We start from the raw sequence: 21,750 nt of genomic DNA on the forward strand, positions 1-21,750 counted from the left end.
TTTAATTGAAGGATAATTGCTTTACAGAATGGTGTTGGTTTCTGCCAAGCATCAACATGAATCAGCTGTAGGTATACATATGTCCCTTCCCTCTTGAACCTATCTCCCTCCCCATCCCACCCCTCTAGGTTGTTGCAGAGCCCTGGTTGCCTATATATTTTTTGTATCTCTTCCCCCCAGGCTTTTGCTTTAATTAAGTTTTTTTTTTTTCTTTGTGATTCCTTGTTTGTAATTGCTTTGGAAGGCCTTTTCTAACCCCAGAATTATAAAAACATTCTCATAAATATTTCTTTATTTTTCATCAGTTTCGATTTAATTTCTAAAGTTCATTGTGTGTGTATTTTAAGAATCTAATTTTGTTTTTTCTCTTTTTTTTTGAAAAGCACTTATTATCATTTAACGAATTTCCCAACATGTCACTTCAAGCTACCAGTACACAAGCTGCACCTGTACCCTTAGTCTTCTCCTCAGCTCTTCTGCTCAAGAGTTTGGCCTTCACGAAGACAGGCTGCCTTGGGCGCTTTCCCTTTGCCAGAACTCTGTAGTAACCCAGTCACACCACATCAGTGATAGGAGCAGCTCCAGTCTTCGTCTTGGCAGCATTTACCCATGTCTGTGTACTAACCAGGGTCCATAATTTATCATGGTTGATAGTTGGGCAGAAACCCTGGTTCCTCTCTAAGTGGTATTGCCTCATACCAGCTTTCCCAGAGTATCCTGGGTGGCGCTTTTGAAGTTGACTCTGTGGTGGGACATGCCACCAGCATTACCTTGGCCTTCTGGGTGTTTCTGGTGTTTGCCGAGGCAACTGTGACCGTGGCTCATGTGGCTCCTAAGTTTCGGGTCTTCCTTAGTCTGGATGGCATGTTGGCAGCCTAGACCAGAGAGTAATTTTGTTTTTCTCAATGAGTTATTTGACAGTTCCAATGTGACTAGCAGAGCAATATGTTTTCCACTTTAGAATTAACCTTTTTTGGCAGGAAAAAGGCTGCTGTTATTCCCTCTATCAGATGGGGGCATATCTGTGTGCATTTGGGATAGAAATAGCCTTTTTGTACCATAGGTTAAGAGATCATTTGTGCTGCTAAGTAAATTCTCAACCTTTCAGAGAATGCAGGAACTTTGGAGGGGATGGTGGCTTTGCAGAGGCCCAGCCAGCGTGCTCAGTTTCCTGGGTGTTAATAAAATCCACCTCATGGATCACAGGATACACAGCTACTCATTGTACACTCTCATCGCTCCTACTCACCCATTTCCTGGTACCTTCCCAGATTCTCTGTCCTGTTGGGGAGGCAAGACGTAGGAGCTCTGTCCAGGGTTGGTTACTTGGCTCAAGATTCAGGGGATTGCCATTTGGCCTAAAATCTTAAGTGGCATTTTTAAGGCCTGATTTGTTTTTTTATTTTTGCTGTGAGGAAGTTTCTTCCCCATTTACTGAGGTGTTTTTATTTCTCTTCAATACAGCAAATGGAAAGGTGATAATAGCAGTGTCAGTTCCCTGTGTATCAGCCCAGATGGAAAGATGTTGCTTTCAGCTGGTCGAACAATCAAACTATGGGTTTTGGAGACCAAAGAAGTCTATAGAGTGAGTGAATCAAATTAGTTGTTACGCATAACAGTGGTCTGGAGCAAGTATGGAGAAAGGCAGGAATCTGAACAAGACAATATTATTTTATAAGATTTGTTACTTTGAAGCATATGAAATAGTAGATTTTTAATAGACAAATCTTAGCCTCCAAATCTGTTAAATTAGATATGTCTGTTTCACATGCATTGCAAAAATGAATATAAATGGAAGAAATGAGTAGAATTTGAATTAAGTCTCTGTTGATAATTATAATTGTGTAATAATGAGAGTAATTTTTAATTTCTAGCTTGCATCCAGTATTTGGTACACTTAGTATTTAACTAAGGACATTTAGCATTAACACAGTACTTAACTGTGGAGATGTAGACTTACGATTTAGTGTACTTGGGTTACTGAACTTTTGGTGCTGTGATGATGCCTTAAAATTGTGGTTTCGACTCACTGAGAGTAACATGAAGACCTACAATTCCTTGGCTGTGTCTGAGCACCCAAGCACCCCTTTAAAATGGGTAGAATGAAGTGAGTCTTTAGGGTAAAGATGGAGGAAAAAAAGATTATGGAGTAGGGTCATGGGAGTTGGAAGGGACATCTTTAATGTTTAACTTTTTTCAGATGAAATTTTTTAAAGTGAGAGGAATATAGCACAAATAATTAGTAGTCTGGAGCTCTGATTTCAGATATATATTATCTATATTGTTTTTGGTACATGTGAACTCTTAATTTTTGTTACTGCTTTATATGCATCCTCTCCTAAATGAGATTTAACTTTCTCTAGCACTTCACAGGACATGCGACCCCAGTTTCATCACTTACGTTCACTACTATCAGACCTCCTAATGAGAGCCAACCTTTTGATGGAATTACAGGTCTTTATTTCTTATCTGGAGCAGTCCATGACCGGTTACTTAATGTCTGGTATGTAGTCTTTTGGATTTGGGAGGTAACATTACCTTGAAAGGATTGGTCACATTTACATTGTTAATATAAATGATGAATATGAGATTGGCTTCATTGTATCTAATGTTAGATTTACATTGACTTGTAATGAGAAATTGAGCCTGCCTAAAAATCAAATCTTTATGAGAAAAATTTAAGAGCGTTACATTATAGAACTTCCTCTGCTTTGTTTAAAGATACACTAGGCTGAATATTTTTCTGACTGGGCAATTTAAAAACCTTAAAAAAATTTTTTTTAGGAAAATCTCTGATTTTGTTGAAAGAAATGACTACTGGATTAGTTCAGTAATGTCTGTTTGCTGATGGTTTAATACACACATACATAGGTGATGAACTTATGTTAAATAATAGTTTATCGAACTCAAACACTTTCTCCATAAGAATTTAGCCTTTTTACTCTTAGGAATACTAGGCTGCACTTGGGCGTTATTCTTGGGGGCCATTTTAAACAGAAATCACCAACCAAAAGCACAGGAGCAAGAAGCGTGGCACTAAGCAGGCTGTGAAAAGAATCCTTAGTATGAAAGCTGCAGTAAAAAGGCAGGCTGCTCATATTCTTCACTGCTCTGTGTGTACCTGTTAAAGACCATGAAATCACCGTGAATACTGATTTTGGGGTCTGCAAATAAATTTTAGCAAGTAGGCATATTCTCAAATAAGGAATCAACAAACAATGAAGTCATTTATCTGTTTATTTCTGGACTCTGTTTTCTCAATATTACTATGATGTTAATTCTCCTCACCTTTATCTATAAATTCTGAGTGAACCTAGTCAAAATACCAGCAATGTGATTTTAAAATTCAAGTGGAACTGCAGAGCACTTAGAGTAGCCAAAATGACTTTGAAAGAGAAGTTGGGAGGACTCACTTCAAGACTTGCAAAGCTGTAGTGATCAAGACAGTTGGCATTGCCGTCAAGATAGACAAATAGGTTAATGGAAAAGAAGGTTGCTCATTGTTTAAGTCTGCCACAAGCACAGTAATGCTTTCTCTTTTCCCATGCAACCATGTTATATGGTAGTGACACAAATATTTTGCTTATTTTTATCTTTAAATACCTTATTTAGCTTTCAAAAGATGAAAATGCTGTTTGGCCCCTTTTTTTCCCTTCCCAGTGTCTTGCTGTCTAAACCTTGGTTTTATTATCTAGGCAGGTCCGGTCAGAAAACAAAGAGAAGAATGCAGTGATGTCTTTTACAGTTACAGATGAACCTGTCTTTATTGACTTGACTTTGTCAGAAAACAAAGAGGAGGTAAGTGGCTTTTGTTTTTTTTTTGAGAATTTGTTTTTGGACTTCACAAATACTCTTTTTAAAATCAGGATTTTGACGATGTGATGGTTCAGGAAAAAGAGAGGATGAAGTAAAACAAAAGTCTTAGACTGTTTGAAGTAATCCAACACATTGGATTCTGTGTTGAGTTCTGTAAGGGGAAAGGACAGGCCGTGGTGGCGCCTTCAGTAATCCAGATACGCGGGGCTAGATTACGCAGGCTAGATACAACGGTTCCCTATTGTCAGCCAGTGCCCTTGGTAGTAACTTTTAGTGCCTCTAAACCTCCAGGCTGCTGGGCATTGACCGCGCTGTCTTCGTAATCTAAACTTCTGTTTATAAGCTTGACAGCTTCTACTTGAATTGTTCTTTTGATGGCAGCGATTATTTTTAAATTCAAAAGTTGTCCATCCTTACTGTTCTGATTTATCTCTGGTTATTATTTGAAGGGTGGAGAGGGTAGTCAGATTTCCATAAGTAATCATTAGAGTAGACTGAAGTATATTTCCTATTAGAGTAATGTTACGTTTTTGTTTTAGCCTGTCAAGTTAGCTGTTGTTTGCAGAGATGGTCAAGTTCATCTTTTTGAACACATATTAAATGGGTAAGTAAGAAAGTTCTCAAGTCAGAAATTTATTTTCTTTCCCTGACTTGCTACTGTTTATTTATACTCCCACCTCAGCATTCTTTGCTTTGTTACTTTTCAGTTAGGTCATTCTGAAAGCTTTAATTCTTTGTCTGTATGAATACATACATTCCCATGAAAACTTGAGTTTTGGAGTTGTGGCCTATTTCTTCATATTTGTGGTTAAAGAGGGTGGCTTATTATGCTGTGTACTTAGTAAATTTTGTTAGTTCTAACTTAAATTTTAAAAGCCATTGGCTTAGTAGGAAAGCTTCGTTGTGAGCTTTGGTGCAGCTTTAATTTCTGACTCTGATAGTGTCGCCCTTGTCACACAGTGGCGGGTCAGTGAATGCTTGTGTTCTGGAGGGCAGAGAGGACTGTTGATGTTATGTATAGTAGTCACAGAACAGGGGTCAGTAAACTATGGCCTGCCGGCTGCATCCAATAGAGACCACATGTGGCCCCACCAAAGCAAAGACGTTTACCCTCTGGCTCCTTATAGAAAGTTTGCCAGCTCTTGCCACATGCTGTGAACATGGTCTGAGACTCAAGTCATGTGCGTAATGGTGTTAAACTTTAAAATGGTTTCAACTTTTTATTGTCAGCTGGTGGCTTGCCTCGTAGCTCAGTCAGCAAGGAATCTGCCTGCAATGCAGGAGACCCGGGTTTGATTCCTGGGTCAGGAAGATTCCCCTGGCGAAGGTACTCCAGTACTCTTGCCTAGAGAATCCCATGGACAGAGAAGTCCGGCAGGCTGTACTCCACGGTGTTGCAGGTCAGACACGACTTAGTGACTAAACCACCACCACCACCACCACCTTCCTTTTATAATAGGAAGTGTGAAAGCAGTATACATTGGTTTTAAGACACTCAGGACACAGAGGCGATTATAAAACCCAAGTCTCTGGAGCTCCATTGAGTTCCGCTCCCTAGAGGTAGCTGTTCACCTTTTGGTGTGTAGCCCTGGAGGCCTTTGTTCACATAGTCACATTTGTACATGGAACGTATAACTGAAGGCCCAGAAGAGGGCCATTTCTTCTTGGGCAGTAGCCTACCATTAAAGGATTTTAAACTGATAATTGATGGAGTTTGACCCAAATTTTAAGACATTGAGAAGAGAATAGGCCATAGAAGGGTAAAGACCAAAGCAGAGGCCAAAAATCCTGGCTGGAGATGGTTGTGGAGTTGGGAAACTAGGAAGAGAGAGTTGGAAAGCTAGTGGGGTGCTTAGAATTGGAATTATTTATGGAGGATGTGTACTTACTGGTGATAAGATGTCTGTGATGTGAGTGTGTGTGGCTGAGATACAGGGACGGATAAGGTTGTTGGAGGCAAAAGGCTTAGGACTGAGGGAGGGGAGGGAGGAAGGGGGTCAGAAGGATCATCTGTCTGCATGTTATGTGTGGAAGTCACCAAGAAAGGAATTCTTCAGCAGAATTGTTGAACAGAATGACAGTGAGCCACTCACGTCTTTAAGAAGTGCTGAGTGATCCAGAGGCCATTGGATTAGGGTTAGCTGGTGATGACAATTTCAGTGGTTTTAAAGATGGTGAAAGGAGAGACTGCTTGTAGTGAATGTTAGTGAAGAACAAAGTGGACACTGAAGTCATGGCGAAGGGTCCCGGCACATGACTGTGGAGAGGGCTGCCGAGGTGAGCAGCCTGGAGCAAGGTGAGGGGAGCTCTTAAGTTGAGGATCTTATTTCATTTATATTTTACTGATTATTTTGCTCCTAGAAGTGTGTTGCAGAGGTCATGATGAGTGTTTGGAGATTGGAAGCGTTTAGAGATGGGCCTGAGGGGAGTAGGGTGTGGATGGAGCCATTTGGGTCTGAAAGCTCGTGGTGGTGAGAGAACACCTGGGAGCTTGGGGCCTTTTGTGGGGAGAGAGCAGGTGTACCTCATGGCAGGTTTTGGTGGTGAGGTCCTGAATGTTGGCAGGGTGGGGATAGATGACAGAAACACTGGTGCTCTGGGGACCCTCTCACTCCTGGTGGTGACATGGAGGCCAGTGGAGGATTCCATTTCTTTACTTGACACCAACTTCAAATATTTAGTGTGAAATGGTGTTTCACATTTTCTTTTTTTATATTTAGTTAGGTAATTTATGTTTTGACTGCACTGGCTCCTTATGGCTTTGTGCAGGCCTTCTCTGGTTGTGGTAAACGGGGGCTACTCTTCTGGTGGTGTGTGGGCTTCTCATCGCAGGGGCTAGTCTTGTGGTGGTGTGTGGGCTTCTCATTGCGGTGGCTTCTCTCATTGCAGAGCATGGGCTCTGTAGTGTCCAGGCTTCAATAGTTTTGGCTCCCGGGCCCTAGAGCACAGGCTCAGTAGTTGTGGCTCATGGGCTTAGTTGCTCCTTGGCATGTGGGATCTTCCCAAATCAGGGATTGGACCCGTGTCCCCTGTATTGGCAGGCAGATTCTTATCTACTGCATCACCAGGGAAGTCCCATTTTCACATTTTCTTATCTAATTGTTTTTCCGTTTCTAGGTACTGCAAAAAGCCTTTGACTTCGAACTGTACAATTCAGATAGCAACAGCTGGGAAAGGCAAGAAATCAACACCGAAACCTATCCCTATTTTAGCAGCTGGTTTCTGCTCAGACAAAATGTCATTGTTGCTTGTGTATGGCAATTGGTTTCAGCCCGTCATCGAGCGAGTGGTACGTAGATGCTCCTGAAGTAAAGCACTGTAACATCAGTACGTCTCTGGTAGATGATGATTGTGAAAGGATACATTGCTCTGCTTATTGGCATACTTAAGAAGATGTCATACATTTCCCTTTAACTGAGGGACCTTTCAGTGGGTGGTTTATTTTAACTTGTGAGAACTCTGGTTCTACAGTTGATCCTTAAACAACACAGATTTGAACTGTGTGGGTCCACTTTTACAGGGGTTTTTCAATAGTAAGTACTATACTACTACACCATCCAAGGTGGTTGAATCCACAGTTGCAGAACTATGGATTCATTGTAAGTTATAAGTGATGAATTTTTGATTGCATGGAAGGTCGGCGCGCCTAGGCTCTGCGTTGTTCAAGGGTCACCTATGTAATTTTACTTAACTCGGTATATCCAAGATAGCATTTTAATGCCGAGTCAATATAAAACATTATTTGAGATGTTTTACTCTCCTTCTTTTATTTGGTATTATGTCTTTGAAGTCTGGCATGTATTATTCACTTGTAAGCACATCCCACTTTGGGCTAGTCACATTTTAAGTGCTAAGTAGCCACAGGTATGGGTGAATGTTGCCCAGTTACCCAAAAGATAAATAAGATTTCGTGGTAATATCACACATTGAATATTCCAAGTGGAAATGTGATAGGTGGGACAATGATTTAAATTTTTTGATTACAAAAGTTTCTTGAGGACTTTTGGTATGTAATTATGAGCATATCCAGTAGATGAGGCTGTGAGAGAATATTTCTTGCTCAGGCAATCTGTTGTTGATTCGATTTAAAACTATTTACTTACTTTTAAAAAACATGATACGTGGATATGATACAATGAAAGGGGAGAGAAGTGTAAAGCTGTGAACGTAAGTCTTCTTACCATACGTGGCTCCTTTAATAATCCCACGCTCCGGATGCAGCCTTAACTGTTTGCTTTGTGTCTTTCAGATATTGATTGATTGTGTGGATATAGAAAATTACCTGTAACTTTAAAGCCTTGTAGATACGTAGGGGTTTTGCTGCATAAACCTCCCGTTTATTACTGTATCAGGACATAGAAATTCATGTTCGAGCCAGTACTCTTCTTTGAGTAGCCTGTGGAAGGATAGCAGTAGGAAAGTTTAGTGTAGGACCAGTCTTTTTTACCATATTATTCTTTACAAGGGCAATGAGCTGATAATATTTTCTTTAAAACGTGTTACATTTTAAATCTCAATCTTTTGAAGCTGCACATGTGAAAACTTTAAGCAGTTTATAACTAAGGAAAGTAAACATTATGTCTGCTATCTTCAGAGTTTATTCATTTTCCTCAAATGCCCCCAGTCTGAATGGTGATCAGTCTGAGTGACTAGGAGTTTTTTCTGGAAGCCTTCTGTACCTTTTTGTATTTTTATAAATATGCACAAGTAGGCATTTCTTTTTCACTTTATTCTTACTCCCAATTACTCTGTTTAACAGTTTTTTCCCCCCCCTCTTCCACCTTCTGTCCCCCTTGAAAATCCTGTCCCCAGGCTTTGAATTCCAAAGAACCTCATATGTGTTTAATAAGAGATATTTCAAACTGCTGGGCCCCAAAAGTAGAAACAGCTATAACAAAGGTGAGTGCATTGTATATTAGAAGTTAAAAAAAAAGATGTTTCAGTTGAATCGTTATGTAATATTATGTTTAGATTTAATTTTGTTTGTGATCTTGTCTTAACTTTGTGGGAATAGGTTTTAGATATCAAGATCGTAAAACTTTGTTCATTTCTGTGTTCTTAATTTGTTGAATGAATGAGTGCATAGGTGACTAGAAGTTGAAAACCTTGGATTTATTTAATTCTTCTTCCTCTATCCCTCTATGCAGTATCACTGAGTAAATAATCAGATTTGTCAATTATTTTTATCAGTTTCTGTACTTAAAAAGCAGCATAACTTTGTTGAGAGGATTGTTGTATTTCAGGGTGAAATAAAACCTGAATCCGTGATGGGGCTAGAATTAAATACCATACATAAGAGCATCATTGTGATGCTCTGTTTTGAATATAATGTGGCATCTACGTGTAGATGTGTTTGGCAGTTTAATGACCAAGATATGCTATGATGACATCCATATGGTTTCGCTTCTGGCTGAGTTTCAGAGATGACACCTTTCTCTTGGCTGTCTGAGCATTTCTGGCAAAGATCAATTATTGAAGGTAGTTGTAAAATGTGCAGCTTCACTATTAACGTTTTTAAGTCAATGTGTCATTAGGTAATCGGTAGATTTTGTTTTTCTTGATTCTTTCTCTTACCCAGTGTTGAAAGCTTTAAAACCATGAATGTTCAGATTGTACTTAAATGCCCATATTCAATTAAAATGTATCTTTAATTCATATCCTATTGAGTTAGTTGTATTAAGCTTTTCAGTAGAAAAACCTTTTAAAATCTGTTAGTTTTCTCACTGGGGATAAATCTTACAAGGACTAAAGACGTAATTTCCTTTGTCACATGCCTCCTATTCCTGTGTAACAGGTGAGGACACCAGTGATGAATTCTGAAGCAAAAGTTCTGGTGCCCGGGATACCTGGTCATCACGCAGCTATCAAGCCTGCTCCTCCACAGACCAAGGAAGTAGAGAGCAAGAGGAAATTGGGGGAAAAGGAGGTAATACAATCCTTCTGACCATTTTTGAGTTTGAAATTTAAGATGACTTGGGAGAATCTAACAAATGTATTGGATGGAACCAAAGCTGAAGACTTCAGAAAATGGAGAGGACAAAACTCTGTTAACTAAAGACGTTAGTTAACGTCTTCTGGCCATTTGTTAATTTTTAGCTGTATAAGGTAATTGTAGTTTAAACCAGGACTTGCTGTGATGATTTTCATTGGGTTTCGCATGTTGCTGAGTTCCAATGATGCCTTGTCTCTTGGCTGTCTGAGCATTCCTGGCTGGTTTAGTGCTAGTTAGTCTTTAAAAGTGATCATCGTTATAATCTTTTAATCTTTTAAAGCACTTATAAATTTCATTTTTTTGCAACTTTTAAAACCTTCTTATGGTTTACTGTTCTTGTCAATGAAAAGTCCTCTTTTTTGTCTTCCATTCACTTGTCAGTCTTATCTAAATAATCTAAAATTTTAACTGTTTTATTGTTAGAGAAAGAATGTTAGGTTTCTTTACCTGATTTTAAATGTCTTGCTTTATTTATAAAAATTATTCCTCAATAACATGGTATGTGTATGTAAAAATAATGGCCAACTCTCTCTAGCTTGGCCTGGATCCAACCCTTTAATTTCATCCTTCCTTTTAAAAATTGTTTTTCATAAAACATATCCCAGACAGGAGGCTTTACCAGAGCATATTTGTTTTGGTAATAGTAGAACATTTGTATTTTGATTACCAAGGGGTTGGCAGAGCATAGTTGTTAGATTTGCTTTCAGAAGGGATTGGTTAAGTACAAGTGAGTTTTTATAGCAAATAAAAAGAAAAATAGGAAGACATCTTATAAATATTGGGGGGAACCTGTTTTTGTGCTCCTTTGATAATATTTGTTAGCAAGAGACTTGAGGTTGATGGCAAGAGAAAGTTATAGAAGGGGAAGCTTTTATAGAAAATTATAGAAGGGGAAAATTATAGGTTTTTTCTTAGGCTCTAATAATCAGATGCCAGATCCTTACCATATTTGAATCTTATAGAGGAATTTTTATGAATTACATTCTCAAATTGTGATTTTTCAGGTTTTTTCTTTCCCCCCTAAAATCTGCGAACTTGGGCTGTAGATATTACACTTGTGTGCAACATTGGCTTTATGGTGATGAGATTCTATTGGAATGAGAAAGAGCGTGTTTGTGTTTTTCAGAGTTGAGGTGTGAATCAGTTAGCGCTTTTTGTCTCCTGAGACATAAACACAGAGTAATTTGACCAAACTGGTTTAGGTCTTGTCTGGTGCAACATTAACTGGTCATTTATGTTCTGTAGGTTAGCATTGAAGAACGCCTGGGAGCCCTGGATATAGCTACAAAAAAAGAAAAGGACGACCTTCCACAGACAAATAGTTTTCCAGTTCTCCTCACACAGGGCTTAGAAAGTAATGATTTTGAAATTCTAAATGTAAGTATTATAGCAGTTTTTAAAGGAAATAAGATGGTTAATTTTCCTTAGAAGGCAATTGACAGCACATTTACAGAGTGAATAGTCATGTACTGTTTTGAATTTAATGTTTTGTGAGTTTAGTCAAATGTCTATCTCTTGGTGGCACTATACAGACAGTCACCAACCTACAAAGGGATTGAATTGAGTTATTTTGAACCTGGAATGCATTTTCTCATAGAAATATTGTTGTGACTTGTTACTGGGTTCTTAGGCTTTAGTTCACAAAAGCCTTTATAAACGTTGTGTAGCTGAATTATAATACTCAGCATTCTAGATCACAATTTATATTTTTTTCTGTAGGAAAATGCGTTCCTGAGTTTTTACTCTGGATTCCAGAAACTTATTTCCCCCTGGCCGTGAGAGGGGGCGGTGAGGTGGAACCTTGGCAATGGATAGGAGGTTTGAGGGAAAAATTCAAGAGGGTTGGGGGTATATAAAAGGGAGGCATTTGCTATTTTTGTGTTTGTAAGTTGGTGACTGCTTGTATGTTGCTTAATTCAGTCCTCTTAAATTCCAGAATTTGAAAGTGGTCTGTAGAGAAAATTTAAGTGTAAAAAAAATGGACTTACACACTACCTGATTAGATTAAAGCAGGTTTACATTTGCTAAGTGCATTTGTTATTACCGAGTCTTAGTGCCACTTAGTATAGATGTGACTTGAATAGACAACCCATGAATAATGTTTCTCTGCTTTATATTGTGATCTAAATGGGAATATCTTATGTTTAAGTTGATTTTGTAAAATGAGGGGGGAAACCAGACATATATGAAAACCTAAAATTACTTTCAAAATAGTTTGTGAGTGTATGTATCTGGGGAGGTCAATTTTAGTTTAACATGGTATAGAAACCTTGGTGAGGATTTGGTGAAAAATAAGCTACAGAAAACAATTGACAATGTTTTTAAAAATATAGCTTATTTGCCATCATAGCTTACTTAATTGTGGTTTGAAAAATTCCTTAGTACAAGTGATTCAGTTATCTTTTTTTTTTTTTTAAAGAAACAACTCGTAATAGTACAGTGGGCCACAATGAACCCATCACCCAGTTTGAAAAATTATCAACACTAACCAACCTGTCTGTTCTTGTTTTATCTGTTTGCCACACCCCTCCCAGGTTATAGTGAGTCAAATTTCAGACCTATTATTTATTTCAACCACAAATATACCCCTGTTCAACTCTGACAATAGCAATTCCTTTTAAAAACATAACCACAATCTGTTATCACACCTAAAAAAGTAAATGGTGATTCCTTAAAATTATCAAATATCCAGTTAATATATATTTACCTCTCACTGACTGCCTTGTAAACCTTTACTTTTTTCTCTTTCTTAAAAACTATATCCCAACAAAATCCACACTTAGGGAAATATTGGTCCCTTGGATTTAATAAAAAATTAAAGCTTCTTTCTTGAAATGGCACTGTTAAGATAATGAAAAGGCAAGCCACAGGCTGGCAAAAAACAAGCGACTTATATATCAGACAGAGAACTTATATCCAGAATTTATATAGCTCTTTTAACTCATTTTGAGACTTAACTCAAGTAAAAACTAATTGGTAAAGGTGTGAACAGATATTTCACAGATATTCCAATGGCTAGTGAGTGCAGATAAAGGTATTAAACATCATTAATCATCATAAATGCAAATTAAAGCCACAATGAAATGACAACTGCATGCCCGTTATAGATTATTAAAATTTAAAAAACAATACCATCTGTTGGGGAGTATGCAGAGTAACTGGAACTCTTATGTCTTGCTGGTGGGAAGTGAAATAGTATGCCTACTTTGGAAAACAGTTTGGCAGTTTCTTAAGGACACATCTACCACAAGAATGTGCCATTCTATCCTTAGGTGTTTACCACAAGAACCAATGTTCATACAAAGACTTGTACAGGAATGGTCAGGGCAACCTTATGTCTACCAGCCCCAAGTTAGAAAGAACCCTCAATATGTGAAGGGATAAACAAATTATTATCTAGCAATGTAAGGAATGTGTATTGCTTCATCAACAACATGGATGAATCTGAAACTTATGTTATGAGAAAGAAGCCAGGCAAGAAAAGTACATATAGCTTGATCTCATTTATATAAAAATTCTAGAAAATGCAAACCAATATATAGTTCAGTAGTTGCCTGAGGGAGGGGAGTTGAAGGGAAGCTAGAAGGTAGAGAGTCCAAGGAGTAAATGTCCTGATAACTTGCCGACTATACTTGTCTGATAGCCATAAGAAATAGTGCAACATTCTTCATTTAATCCCAACCTTTATTTGCTAAAATTCAGTTGGTTCTTCGTCGTGCGGTTTTTAAGATCATTTTTACTGACAGTATTTCCTGTAGTGTCCTTAGTTTCTGAGTATGCTTATTTATTTATTTTTTTTCCCCCTCACAGAAAGTACTTCAAACTAGGAATTTAAACTTAATAAAGAGAACTGTATTAAGGATGCCCCTGCATGCTGTTATTCCGTTGTTGCAAGAGGTAACTGAGAACACTTTTCATTCTAAGGTCCTAATGCTATGACTCAAAGATGAAAATCCAGACATGGATTTGTAGTATGTAAGCGAGCAGGGTACTTAGAGTGGATGATAGATGACTGCTAGATCTCCTCAGCCAGAAGTTTCCTAACCTAGATTTTTTATATATGTTTTAAAAATTGAGATATAATTTAGATATCTTTAAAGTGTACAGTGTTGTATAGTATGTTATAGACTGTACAACTGCCGCACCAAAAAGAAAGCCTGTACCCATTAGTCATGCCCCATTTGTCCTTTCCCCCCAGTTTCTGGCAACCACTATTTTCTGTCTTTGTGTCTATTTTGAACATTGATTCATAAATCCTAGCCTAGATTTTTATCAGATAATTACTGTTATTTTAGGAATGTATTCCTAGATGATGTTAAATTAATTGGTCAAACATTTAGGAGTTAGGAAACAAAAATGAGATTGGCTGGCTCTGAAGTACTGTGACTAATACTGTTTTTCTTTTCCTCAGCTTACAAAGAGATTACAAGGACATCCTAATAGGTAAAACGTTTAGGCAACCTAAATTGCTTTGATATTATAAATATTTTAAATGTGATTGTTTAATAACAGCAATGTCTTACAGCATGTTACTACGTAGTAGGTAGCCCCAAATTCTAATAAAACTTTTAATTGTGAAATGTTGATCGCTGCATTTATTTTAAATTGAATGATTCTTATTTCCAAGATTGTATTACAGTTTTTCTCCTTTTTTTTAGAAAACAACTTTATTATCAGGTCATTTAGTGGATTATTTTTTCATGATTTAGGCCTAATCATGATGTGTAAAACTGGCTATTTGTAGAACTTGCTCAACATCTGGTATTGGCTAAAGGACACTATAAGGAAAAGGTTTTATATAACTAAATTTTATGAGTCATCTTTTGTTAATTTGATGATTAAATATTTAGATAGGGTGTTGATGGGCTTCCCCAGGTGGTGCCAGTGATAAAGAACCCTCCTGCCAATGCAGGTAGATGTAAGAGATACAGGTTGGATCCCTGTGTTGGGAAGATCCCCTAGAGGAGGACATGGCAACCCACTCCAGTATTCTTGCCTGGAGAATCTCATGGACAAAGGAGCCTGATGGGCTACAGTCCCTAGGGTCTCAAAGAGTCAGACACGACTGAAACAGCTTAGCACACACGCAGGGGGTGTTGATTTCTCAAAGATCTTAAGCTTGAACTATGGCATCATTAGTGTCTATAATATATTTTTTCTTTTCTAAGTTGTTTTTCTTGATAGACTTCATTAGACTTTGGAGCTCACAGAGGAAAGTTGAAGAGTTCATTAATTAGGGCCTGACTTACATTTTTGGCCTGTGTTTGTCTTAATGGTGGTTTGGAAATCTTTTGCTGTTTGTTCCTTATGATGAACAGATGGGCTCAGATACATGAGCATAAAATGCAGTGTCAACTGAGCCCAGTTTACTGCCTTGGTACCAGCTGATTATGAAGTAAAACATTAGTTTTATATCTGGAATTGAATCATTTTTAGAGGAAGGGGTTTTTGTCCTGTCACCTACTACCCCCTCCCTTCCCCAAGATATTCCTATATTACACAGATCTCAAGTAGACCCAGTGAAAGAATGAAAGAACTGTCATATTCAATAGTGGTTTATTATTGGAGTCATTTTCTAGATCTTTATAACTCTGTTGTATTTACTTTTGGATTTGTGAATATTAGTTGATTTGTTGTGTGTGTGTGTTTTTTTTTTTTTCCAGTGCTATTTTAATGGTTCAATGGCTAAAATGTGTGTTAACGGTCCATGCATCCTACTTATCCACAGTAAGTCTGTTCAGTTGGAGTTGTTGAATAGTTTGGATTTGATAAGGATTATAAACTGATGGCTTAACAAAACCCATCTACCCTTTAACTGTCAGCTGCTTCTTTCAAAGACTTGCTTTTTCCCCAGGTGCAATATTATATTGTCATTGTTGTTACCTTTTATAAACCAGTCTTTTGTTGACCCAGATTTTAGAAGTAATATATATTCTGTAGAGAAGCTTGAAAAATACAGAAAGGGGAAAAGTTACATAGGAGCCTTCAGATGTTTTTCTATATACACAACCTGTTCAGCAAAATTATGTTTACATTGTGTGTATCTCTCTGCCTCCTGCTAAAAAGCTTAGTAACTTTTAAAAGTTTATATCCCTCATGTTAATATGTCTGTTGTACATTGCCTCAGGAGGCTAAATGGGTAGTTTGTGATAAAAATTATATAAATATTTAATACCTGACGTTTTGCTGGGGCAACTATCAACTCCTTATTACCTATACAGATGTAAGGGAGGGAGTGTAAAATCTTTTTTTTGGCGGGGGGGGAGTGTAAAATCTTAAAGCAGCACCAGAAAAAAAAAAACCAGTTCTATATCTCATAATAGAAGTTGTGTTATTACCACACCATTAATTCAGTTATATTAAACTAGGAATAAAATCATGCAGTTGGCCTTTTCCTCTTTTTATTTTATTATCTAGCATCTTTCAGTAGGTTTTCTTGAAAGATTTTAATGGAGAGTCGGAAATTCTTAATTGCTCTTTAAACTGTAGCTCTGGTTTTCTTAACACAGTTTCACTCGATTCCTGCCTGATCTCCCTTGCTCTCGGGCTCCTTTTCCTTCAGTAGTTTGAGATAGGAAAGCCTACTGGGTAACCTGTTGAGTTTGGCAGTCCGTTCTCTGTATGTCTGTGGTGGTTTCTGTCAGGGAGTTAACATGGGGGAAGAGACAGGAAACAGTGCATGTTGGTTTTCCTAACTTACAGAAGCCTTGGGAGATTGAGAGGTGGTGGTTGAGTGGCGTGGTGATGGGAATGGAGGGGTCACCACAAGCATAGTACAGCACTTACTTTGTGACCTCGTTGAATTGCTTAGAGGTGAAAAGAGCCTTAGGAGGACTTGAACTGAATCCCTTCTGGATTCAGCCCTTAAGTGATAACTACCGGAATGGTAGTTGTATTATGTAGGTCAGGGCAAAAAAGACTGTGGAAGTACAGTATAGGGTAGACTCTGCAGCTCAAAACAGTTCTCTTTCCTCAGAGAACAGTGCTTTTCTTCTACCTTTCCTTAATTTCTTTCTTATCAGGTATTTTTAAACACCTCTCTTAAGTCAAAGTCTGCTAGGCATGGGGGCTTTAGTAATGTACACACACTCATTTTTACTGTTTAAAATGAAATACTCTTGTTTACTTTAGTGTCAGAGATAGGAGGGCAAGTAAAGGCTAGTTAAAGGGCAAACAGTGGGGTCTGTATTTCTACAGCTCTGGAGGGACGAATAAAATAATTTCCTGCTTTAATTTCTGAAGTCAGGATTCGCTAACAGGAAGTATGTTTGAAATACTCTAAGGTCAGCTTTGTAGTCTGTTGCTCTGTCCTGTGAATCTCTGGAAGCTCTGAAAAGCTTCCTCTAGCTACTGGGACCTACTGGTAGAGGTAGATCTTGTGATATCATCAGAGAGCAAGTTTCAGAGTGAAGTCCTTTTTAAGAAATACGTGGTTGAGGGTACTTTTTATTTAGTGTCTCCTTTATATTCATGTTCTCAAAAATAATATGATCAACACAAAGAAGTCCCACCCTGCAGTTTGTCTTGCCTTGCAGTTTCTCCTGACCTTGTATCATTCTTTTTAAAAAATGTATTATTTTTTTTTGCTGTTAGTACAGTAAAGGCCTCTGAAAATTTGAGATTTTGCTAGGCTATGTGATAGGCTGCCACTGCCGCTAGAAGTACAGGCATTTGCCTGGGGCTGACTACACAGGCATACGTGAGCATTATACATTTGTTATCTATGTTTTGTTATGATAGTGTCAAAGTATCTCTTTTATTGTCATTTTTCTGTAGTTGCCTGACCTGGTACCCCAGCTGGGGACACTGTACCAGTTAATGGAAAGCAGAGTAAAAACTTTTCAGAAGCTCTCCCACCTTCACGGAAAGCTCATCCTTTTAATCACACAGGTGAGTAGATCAGATTGTTTTGTGCTAAACATTTGAATGTCATAGTAATGGAGAGAAGAATAAGGATTGTTTGCCTGAATGTTGAAAGTGCCCTATTTCAGTTAAAACAAAAATTGGTAGATGAAGATCTAATTTTTCAGATTATGAGACTGACGTGCTGCCTACTGCGCTGAGGGCAGATGAAGATCTAATTTTTAACTAGGCAGTGTTATGTATTTGACAGTAAGCTTTGTTGTACCTGTGTCAGCTTTAACTTGTCACCATCAATGTTTCAGTTGTTAATATAGTTAGAATGGTTGTGGTGCTGTGAACAAGAGTCGCAAGGGTATTGCTATAACTTTTGGTCACAGAAAGAAATCTTATCTTAGAAGCATTTTCAGCTTACACAGAGTAATTCTTTCTTTCTTGTATTTGATACCCTTGTTTTTTGCCCTGTATTTGAACTACATCATTAAGGCCATCCATTACAGTGGCTGAGGGTGAGTTTACTGTTGGGGAAGGTTGTGTGATACTTGAGATAAATTTACATTCCACTTCACAATAGCACTTGATTATCTTTCAGGTTACAGCGTCAGAGAAAACAAAGGAAACGACTTGTCCTGCTCAGAAGGCAAAGTTGGTGTATGAAGAAGGTAAAGACTTAGGGTATATGCTAAACAATTCATTTTCATATTGACTCAGCTCTGTGGCTAGTGAGTAAGATCGTGCTTTGGCACACCTTCGCTGATAAAATGGGCAAGCCTTGGCAAAACCTGCAAAAATGTGATCAAATAAAAGAGAGGGCACAAATATAGTAACAAAAAAGAGCATTAGGTATGGAAGAGATTTAAAATGAACAACTGTGCAAATACAGAAAACCTGGATGGTATAGGTAATTTCTTGGGAAGCTTCAGTGAGCAAAATTGACTTAGAAAGAAATAGAAACCTTGAACTAATAGTTTTAAATTTACTTAATCAAAATCTTTCCTCACAAGGTACCAGACACAGATTTTATAAATGACTTTTATCAGTCTTTTAAGGAGCAAGTCATTTTTGTCATATGTGAACAATTCAGGCATTTTATGAAACAGAACCAGAAAAATGTTAGTCAAAATAGCATTTTAGGCCATCCTCAAATATCCTAAGTAGCAGATTAATTATAGAAGTAAAATCATGTTTCGTTGCCAAGTAGAATGTATTTAAAGATTATGACATGATTTAGCATCAAGAAGTCTTACCACTGTAGTTATTACCACATTAACAAATTACCATGAGCATTATACATTAAGCAACCTAGGATTTTAAGTAAGGGAGTGTCCGTAATAGATCTACATCAGACATAAAGTTTAGAAGCATTCCCATAAAGTCAGGAACAAGACAGTAGTGTACCTTTTATTACTTCTGGATATCCTGCCTGTACTTTATAAAAGAAATGAATTCTAGAACATTTTACCTTGCAGTTGTTGTTGGTCTCCACATACAAAATACAGCAGAATCTGCAGTTGTACTGTTATTAAGATATTCAAATAGGCAAGCTTACTGGATACCAAGATCTAGCAGAAAAGGAGTTGGTAGCATTATGTCCCAGTAATGTATGTCCATAATGTCCCATTCAGAAAATGTATTAGGAAAATGATCCTTTTCACAACAGCATCCAAAACTATCCAGAAATACCTCTAAAAAATGAAACAAAACATTTATAGAGAAAGCTATAAAACATAACTGAAGAACATAAAAACATACCTGAATTAATCACACTTTTTGTGATCCCACCTTTCCTTCCCACTTTTGTTGAGATATAATTGGCATAACATTATGCTCCTTTTAGAAGTATGATATAATCTTTCTTAGATGGAGGACAGCTAAATACATTTCTAAAAGTTAATTCAGGAGTCTGATTCCATTTATTAGCTTTCAGTGCTATGCCCTTTGCGTTGATCACAGAATTAAAATTAGGTTTCCCTCTCCTTACAGAATCTTCTGAAGAGGAATCTGATGATGAAATAGCAGATAAGGATTCTGACGTGAGTAATTTGTTTCCTGGTACTTGAATCTGCCTTATATCCCTGTACTCTGTAAGAACGAGGCCTTCAATCATGCTTTCTTTGCTTACTATTTCCGCCAGGATAATTGGGATGAAGATGAAGATGAGAAAGCAAGTGAAAAAGATGAAGATGTTGATGAAGAGAATGAAGAGGAAGAAGGGGATGATGAAGAAAAAGATGAAGAAAATGGTGAGGACAGAGATGTGGCAAGTGAAAAGGAATTAAATGGAGATTCTGATTTAGATCCTGAAAATGAAAGTGAAGAAGAATGAACAGAAAAGAACAAGCCAAACGAACTATGTAAACTGGCTCACCTTTACCCACTGCTGCCGAGTTCTCCTGGGGAGGGTTGTCTCTGACAGATGCCAAGGACCGCTGCACATTTCCAAATTCTTAATGGTGGTTCCTATGCCACTTTGCTGTCCTGAGCACCCCAGACCTAACTGTGTAAATAAGAGAGTTTCATTCAAATGTTAATAAACTTTACACAGTAAATAGACACATTTTCTGCAATGTACTGACATGAGTGTCCAATACATGGTATATTTTTATAATATAATATCCTAGTATGATTGGTTATGCCAAGAATTGACATAAGTGAAAAGGCATTTCCCACGTAGGGGTTCAAGAACTGGACTTTAATGAAGGAGTCAGCTCCTATCTCAGGTTGGTATCTTTCATCACATCCTGATACGAAGCAGCACTAGTGAAAAAATTTTAATTTGGTACATTTTCATAAAACATGAAGGGATAAACTAAAAACTGGAGTAAAAATGATTGTGATTAAAAAAATAAAATCACCAGTTTTCCTAGCTTCTCAACTGTGGTAATCTGATTTGAATCAGATTGAATATTTGGAGTGCTTCCCCAAAACAACCACTTATTTTTCAAGCTGTCATGTGAAATATTTTTTTAAAATACACAAAAATCATGATGATTAAAAACTAAAGAATTTGCCATATTAAGGATTTTTCTTGACTGCAGGTTGCCTGTAAAGAATCATCAGTGTATAGATTTAGAAGTGCTCATTACCTGCAACTTTTTAAAAGATTCAGTTACAGCTGCTTTTGAAGAGGTCTTCATTTTTATTTAAACTACTAATGGATCAAAGAACAATTGTTTATTTTTTTCTCTTTGGTTTTAGATATTAATGATAACCTTGTTGGAATTTTTTTCCAAAGAAAATATTTTTATAATTCCGTAATTTAATGTGTTCCTTTTCATTACCCACTCTTGGCAGTGTTAGGGTATGTTTACCTTAAAATAAATCTGACTCAAGATTTTTTATGTATGTATAAAGAAATATTTTGTGTGCTACAAAAGCCTTTTCAAATTATCAGTAACTTTTTTTTTTTTTTTTTAAGAATGAGCCAGTATTTGCTCAGTGCTCTCTAGGGAACATGCAGATGGAAGCTCAACTCTTAAGAAAGGGCTGGGGAGATGGGTTTATTTTTCCCACCTGTGAATATGTAAAACATAAAACCATTATCTCTGAGGGACTTTTCACTCGTTGGCAGATTTCCGTGCTCAACTAGTAGAGCTGGAGCCGTACAAGCATCTTGGGAAAGTTAGAGTCAGCTACTGGTGTAATGTATAGTTATATTTGTCTATAAATGGAGCTGTTTATGGCAATTTAATACCATTCTCTTTGTAAAGTGAATAAATATTCATCTTTACCCAGTGCTTGCGTTGTGGTGTATGTAGGGGAACACAGCCACAGGTTTGGGCTTGTGGTGTGAAGGTTTTTTAAAAAAGGATCTTGTTCCACTAGCATTAATAGGCACATGCTTTCAAGGCTCTTTGGATAATCTAGAATTTGTATCAAAGTGAAGAAACCAAGAGCTTTAAGCCAGTGGTGGCTCCTTGCTCCAGTCCCACTTGGCTGGGCCATGCTTCTGCAGACCAAGGCTGCAGTGATGGTCGCAAGGGTGCATGTGGTCATGCGTCAGGCCCTGTTCAGTGGTCTGAGTCGGATTTCCTCTCCACCCGACTCTACCTAGAGAACTGTGGTGCATGCTCACTATTTCT

The 21,750-nt window shown here is 37.6% G+C and overlaps 1 protein-coding gene, 3 non-coding genes and 1 pseudogene across 4 annotated transcripts in view; 4 read left to right on the forward strand and 1 right to left on the reverse strand.

Moving 5' to 3' along the window:
- WDR43 (WD repeat domain 43) overlaps positions 1-21,398 on the forward strand; it is a 36,156-nt gene extending 14,758 nt beyond the window's left edge. Inside the window, exons 4-18 of the mRNA XM_065928929.1 lie at positions 1,465-1,585; positions 2,364-2,503; positions 3,696-3,798; positions 4,356-4,420; positions 6,934-7,105; positions 8,629-8,715; positions 9,611-9,742; positions 11,054-11,185; positions 13,619-13,705; positions 14,220-14,251; positions 15,472-15,535; positions 17,585-17,698; positions 18,261-18,330; positions 19,652-19,701; positions 19,803-21,398. Coding sequence (XP_065785001.1) covers positions 1,465-1,585; positions 2,364-2,503; positions 3,696-3,798; positions 4,356-4,420; positions 6,934-7,105; positions 8,629-8,715; positions 9,611-9,742; positions 11,054-11,185; positions 13,619-13,705; positions 14,220-14,251; positions 15,472-15,535; positions 17,585-17,698; positions 18,261-18,330; positions 19,652-19,701; positions 19,803-19,994 — 1,561 coding nt within the window. The 3' untranslated portion in view covers positions 19,995-21,398. The remainder of the gene's footprint in view (positions 1-1,464; positions 1,586-2,363; positions 2,504-3,695; positions 3,799-4,355; positions 4,421-6,933; positions 7,106-8,628; positions 8,716-9,610; positions 9,743-11,053; positions 11,186-13,618; positions 13,706-14,219; positions 14,252-15,471; positions 15,536-17,584; positions 17,699-18,260; positions 18,331-19,651; positions 19,702-19,802) is intronic.
- Positions 422-866, reverse strand: LOC136162770 (large ribosomal subunit protein uL15-like; annotated as a pseudogene).
- On the forward strand, positions 1,992-2,076 carry LOC136165815 (small nucleolar RNA SNORD53/SNORD92). The gene has a single exon (XR_010662784.1). It is a non-coding gene; the product is annotated as a small nucleolar RNA SNORD53/SNORD92 (small nucleolar RNA).
- On the forward strand, positions 9,192-9,269 carry LOC136165812 (small nucleolar RNA SNORD53/SNORD92). The gene has a single exon (XR_010662782.1). It is a non-coding gene; the product is annotated as a small nucleolar RNA SNORD53/SNORD92 (small nucleolar RNA).
- On the forward strand, positions 9,945-10,020 carry LOC136165814 (small nucleolar RNA SNORD53/SNORD92). The gene has a single exon (XR_010662783.1). It is a non-coding gene; the product is annotated as a small nucleolar RNA SNORD53/SNORD92 (small nucleolar RNA).
- Positions 21,399-21,750: the final 352 nt, after the last annotated feature.

The sequence above is a fragment of the Muntiacus reevesi genome, chromosome 3 (genome assembly GCF_963930625.1).
Source record: "Muntiacus reevesi chromosome 3, mMunRee1.1, whole genome shotgun sequence".
Lineage (NCBI taxonomy): Eukaryota > Metazoa > Chordata > Mammalia > Artiodactyla > Cervidae > Muntiacus > Muntiacus reevesi.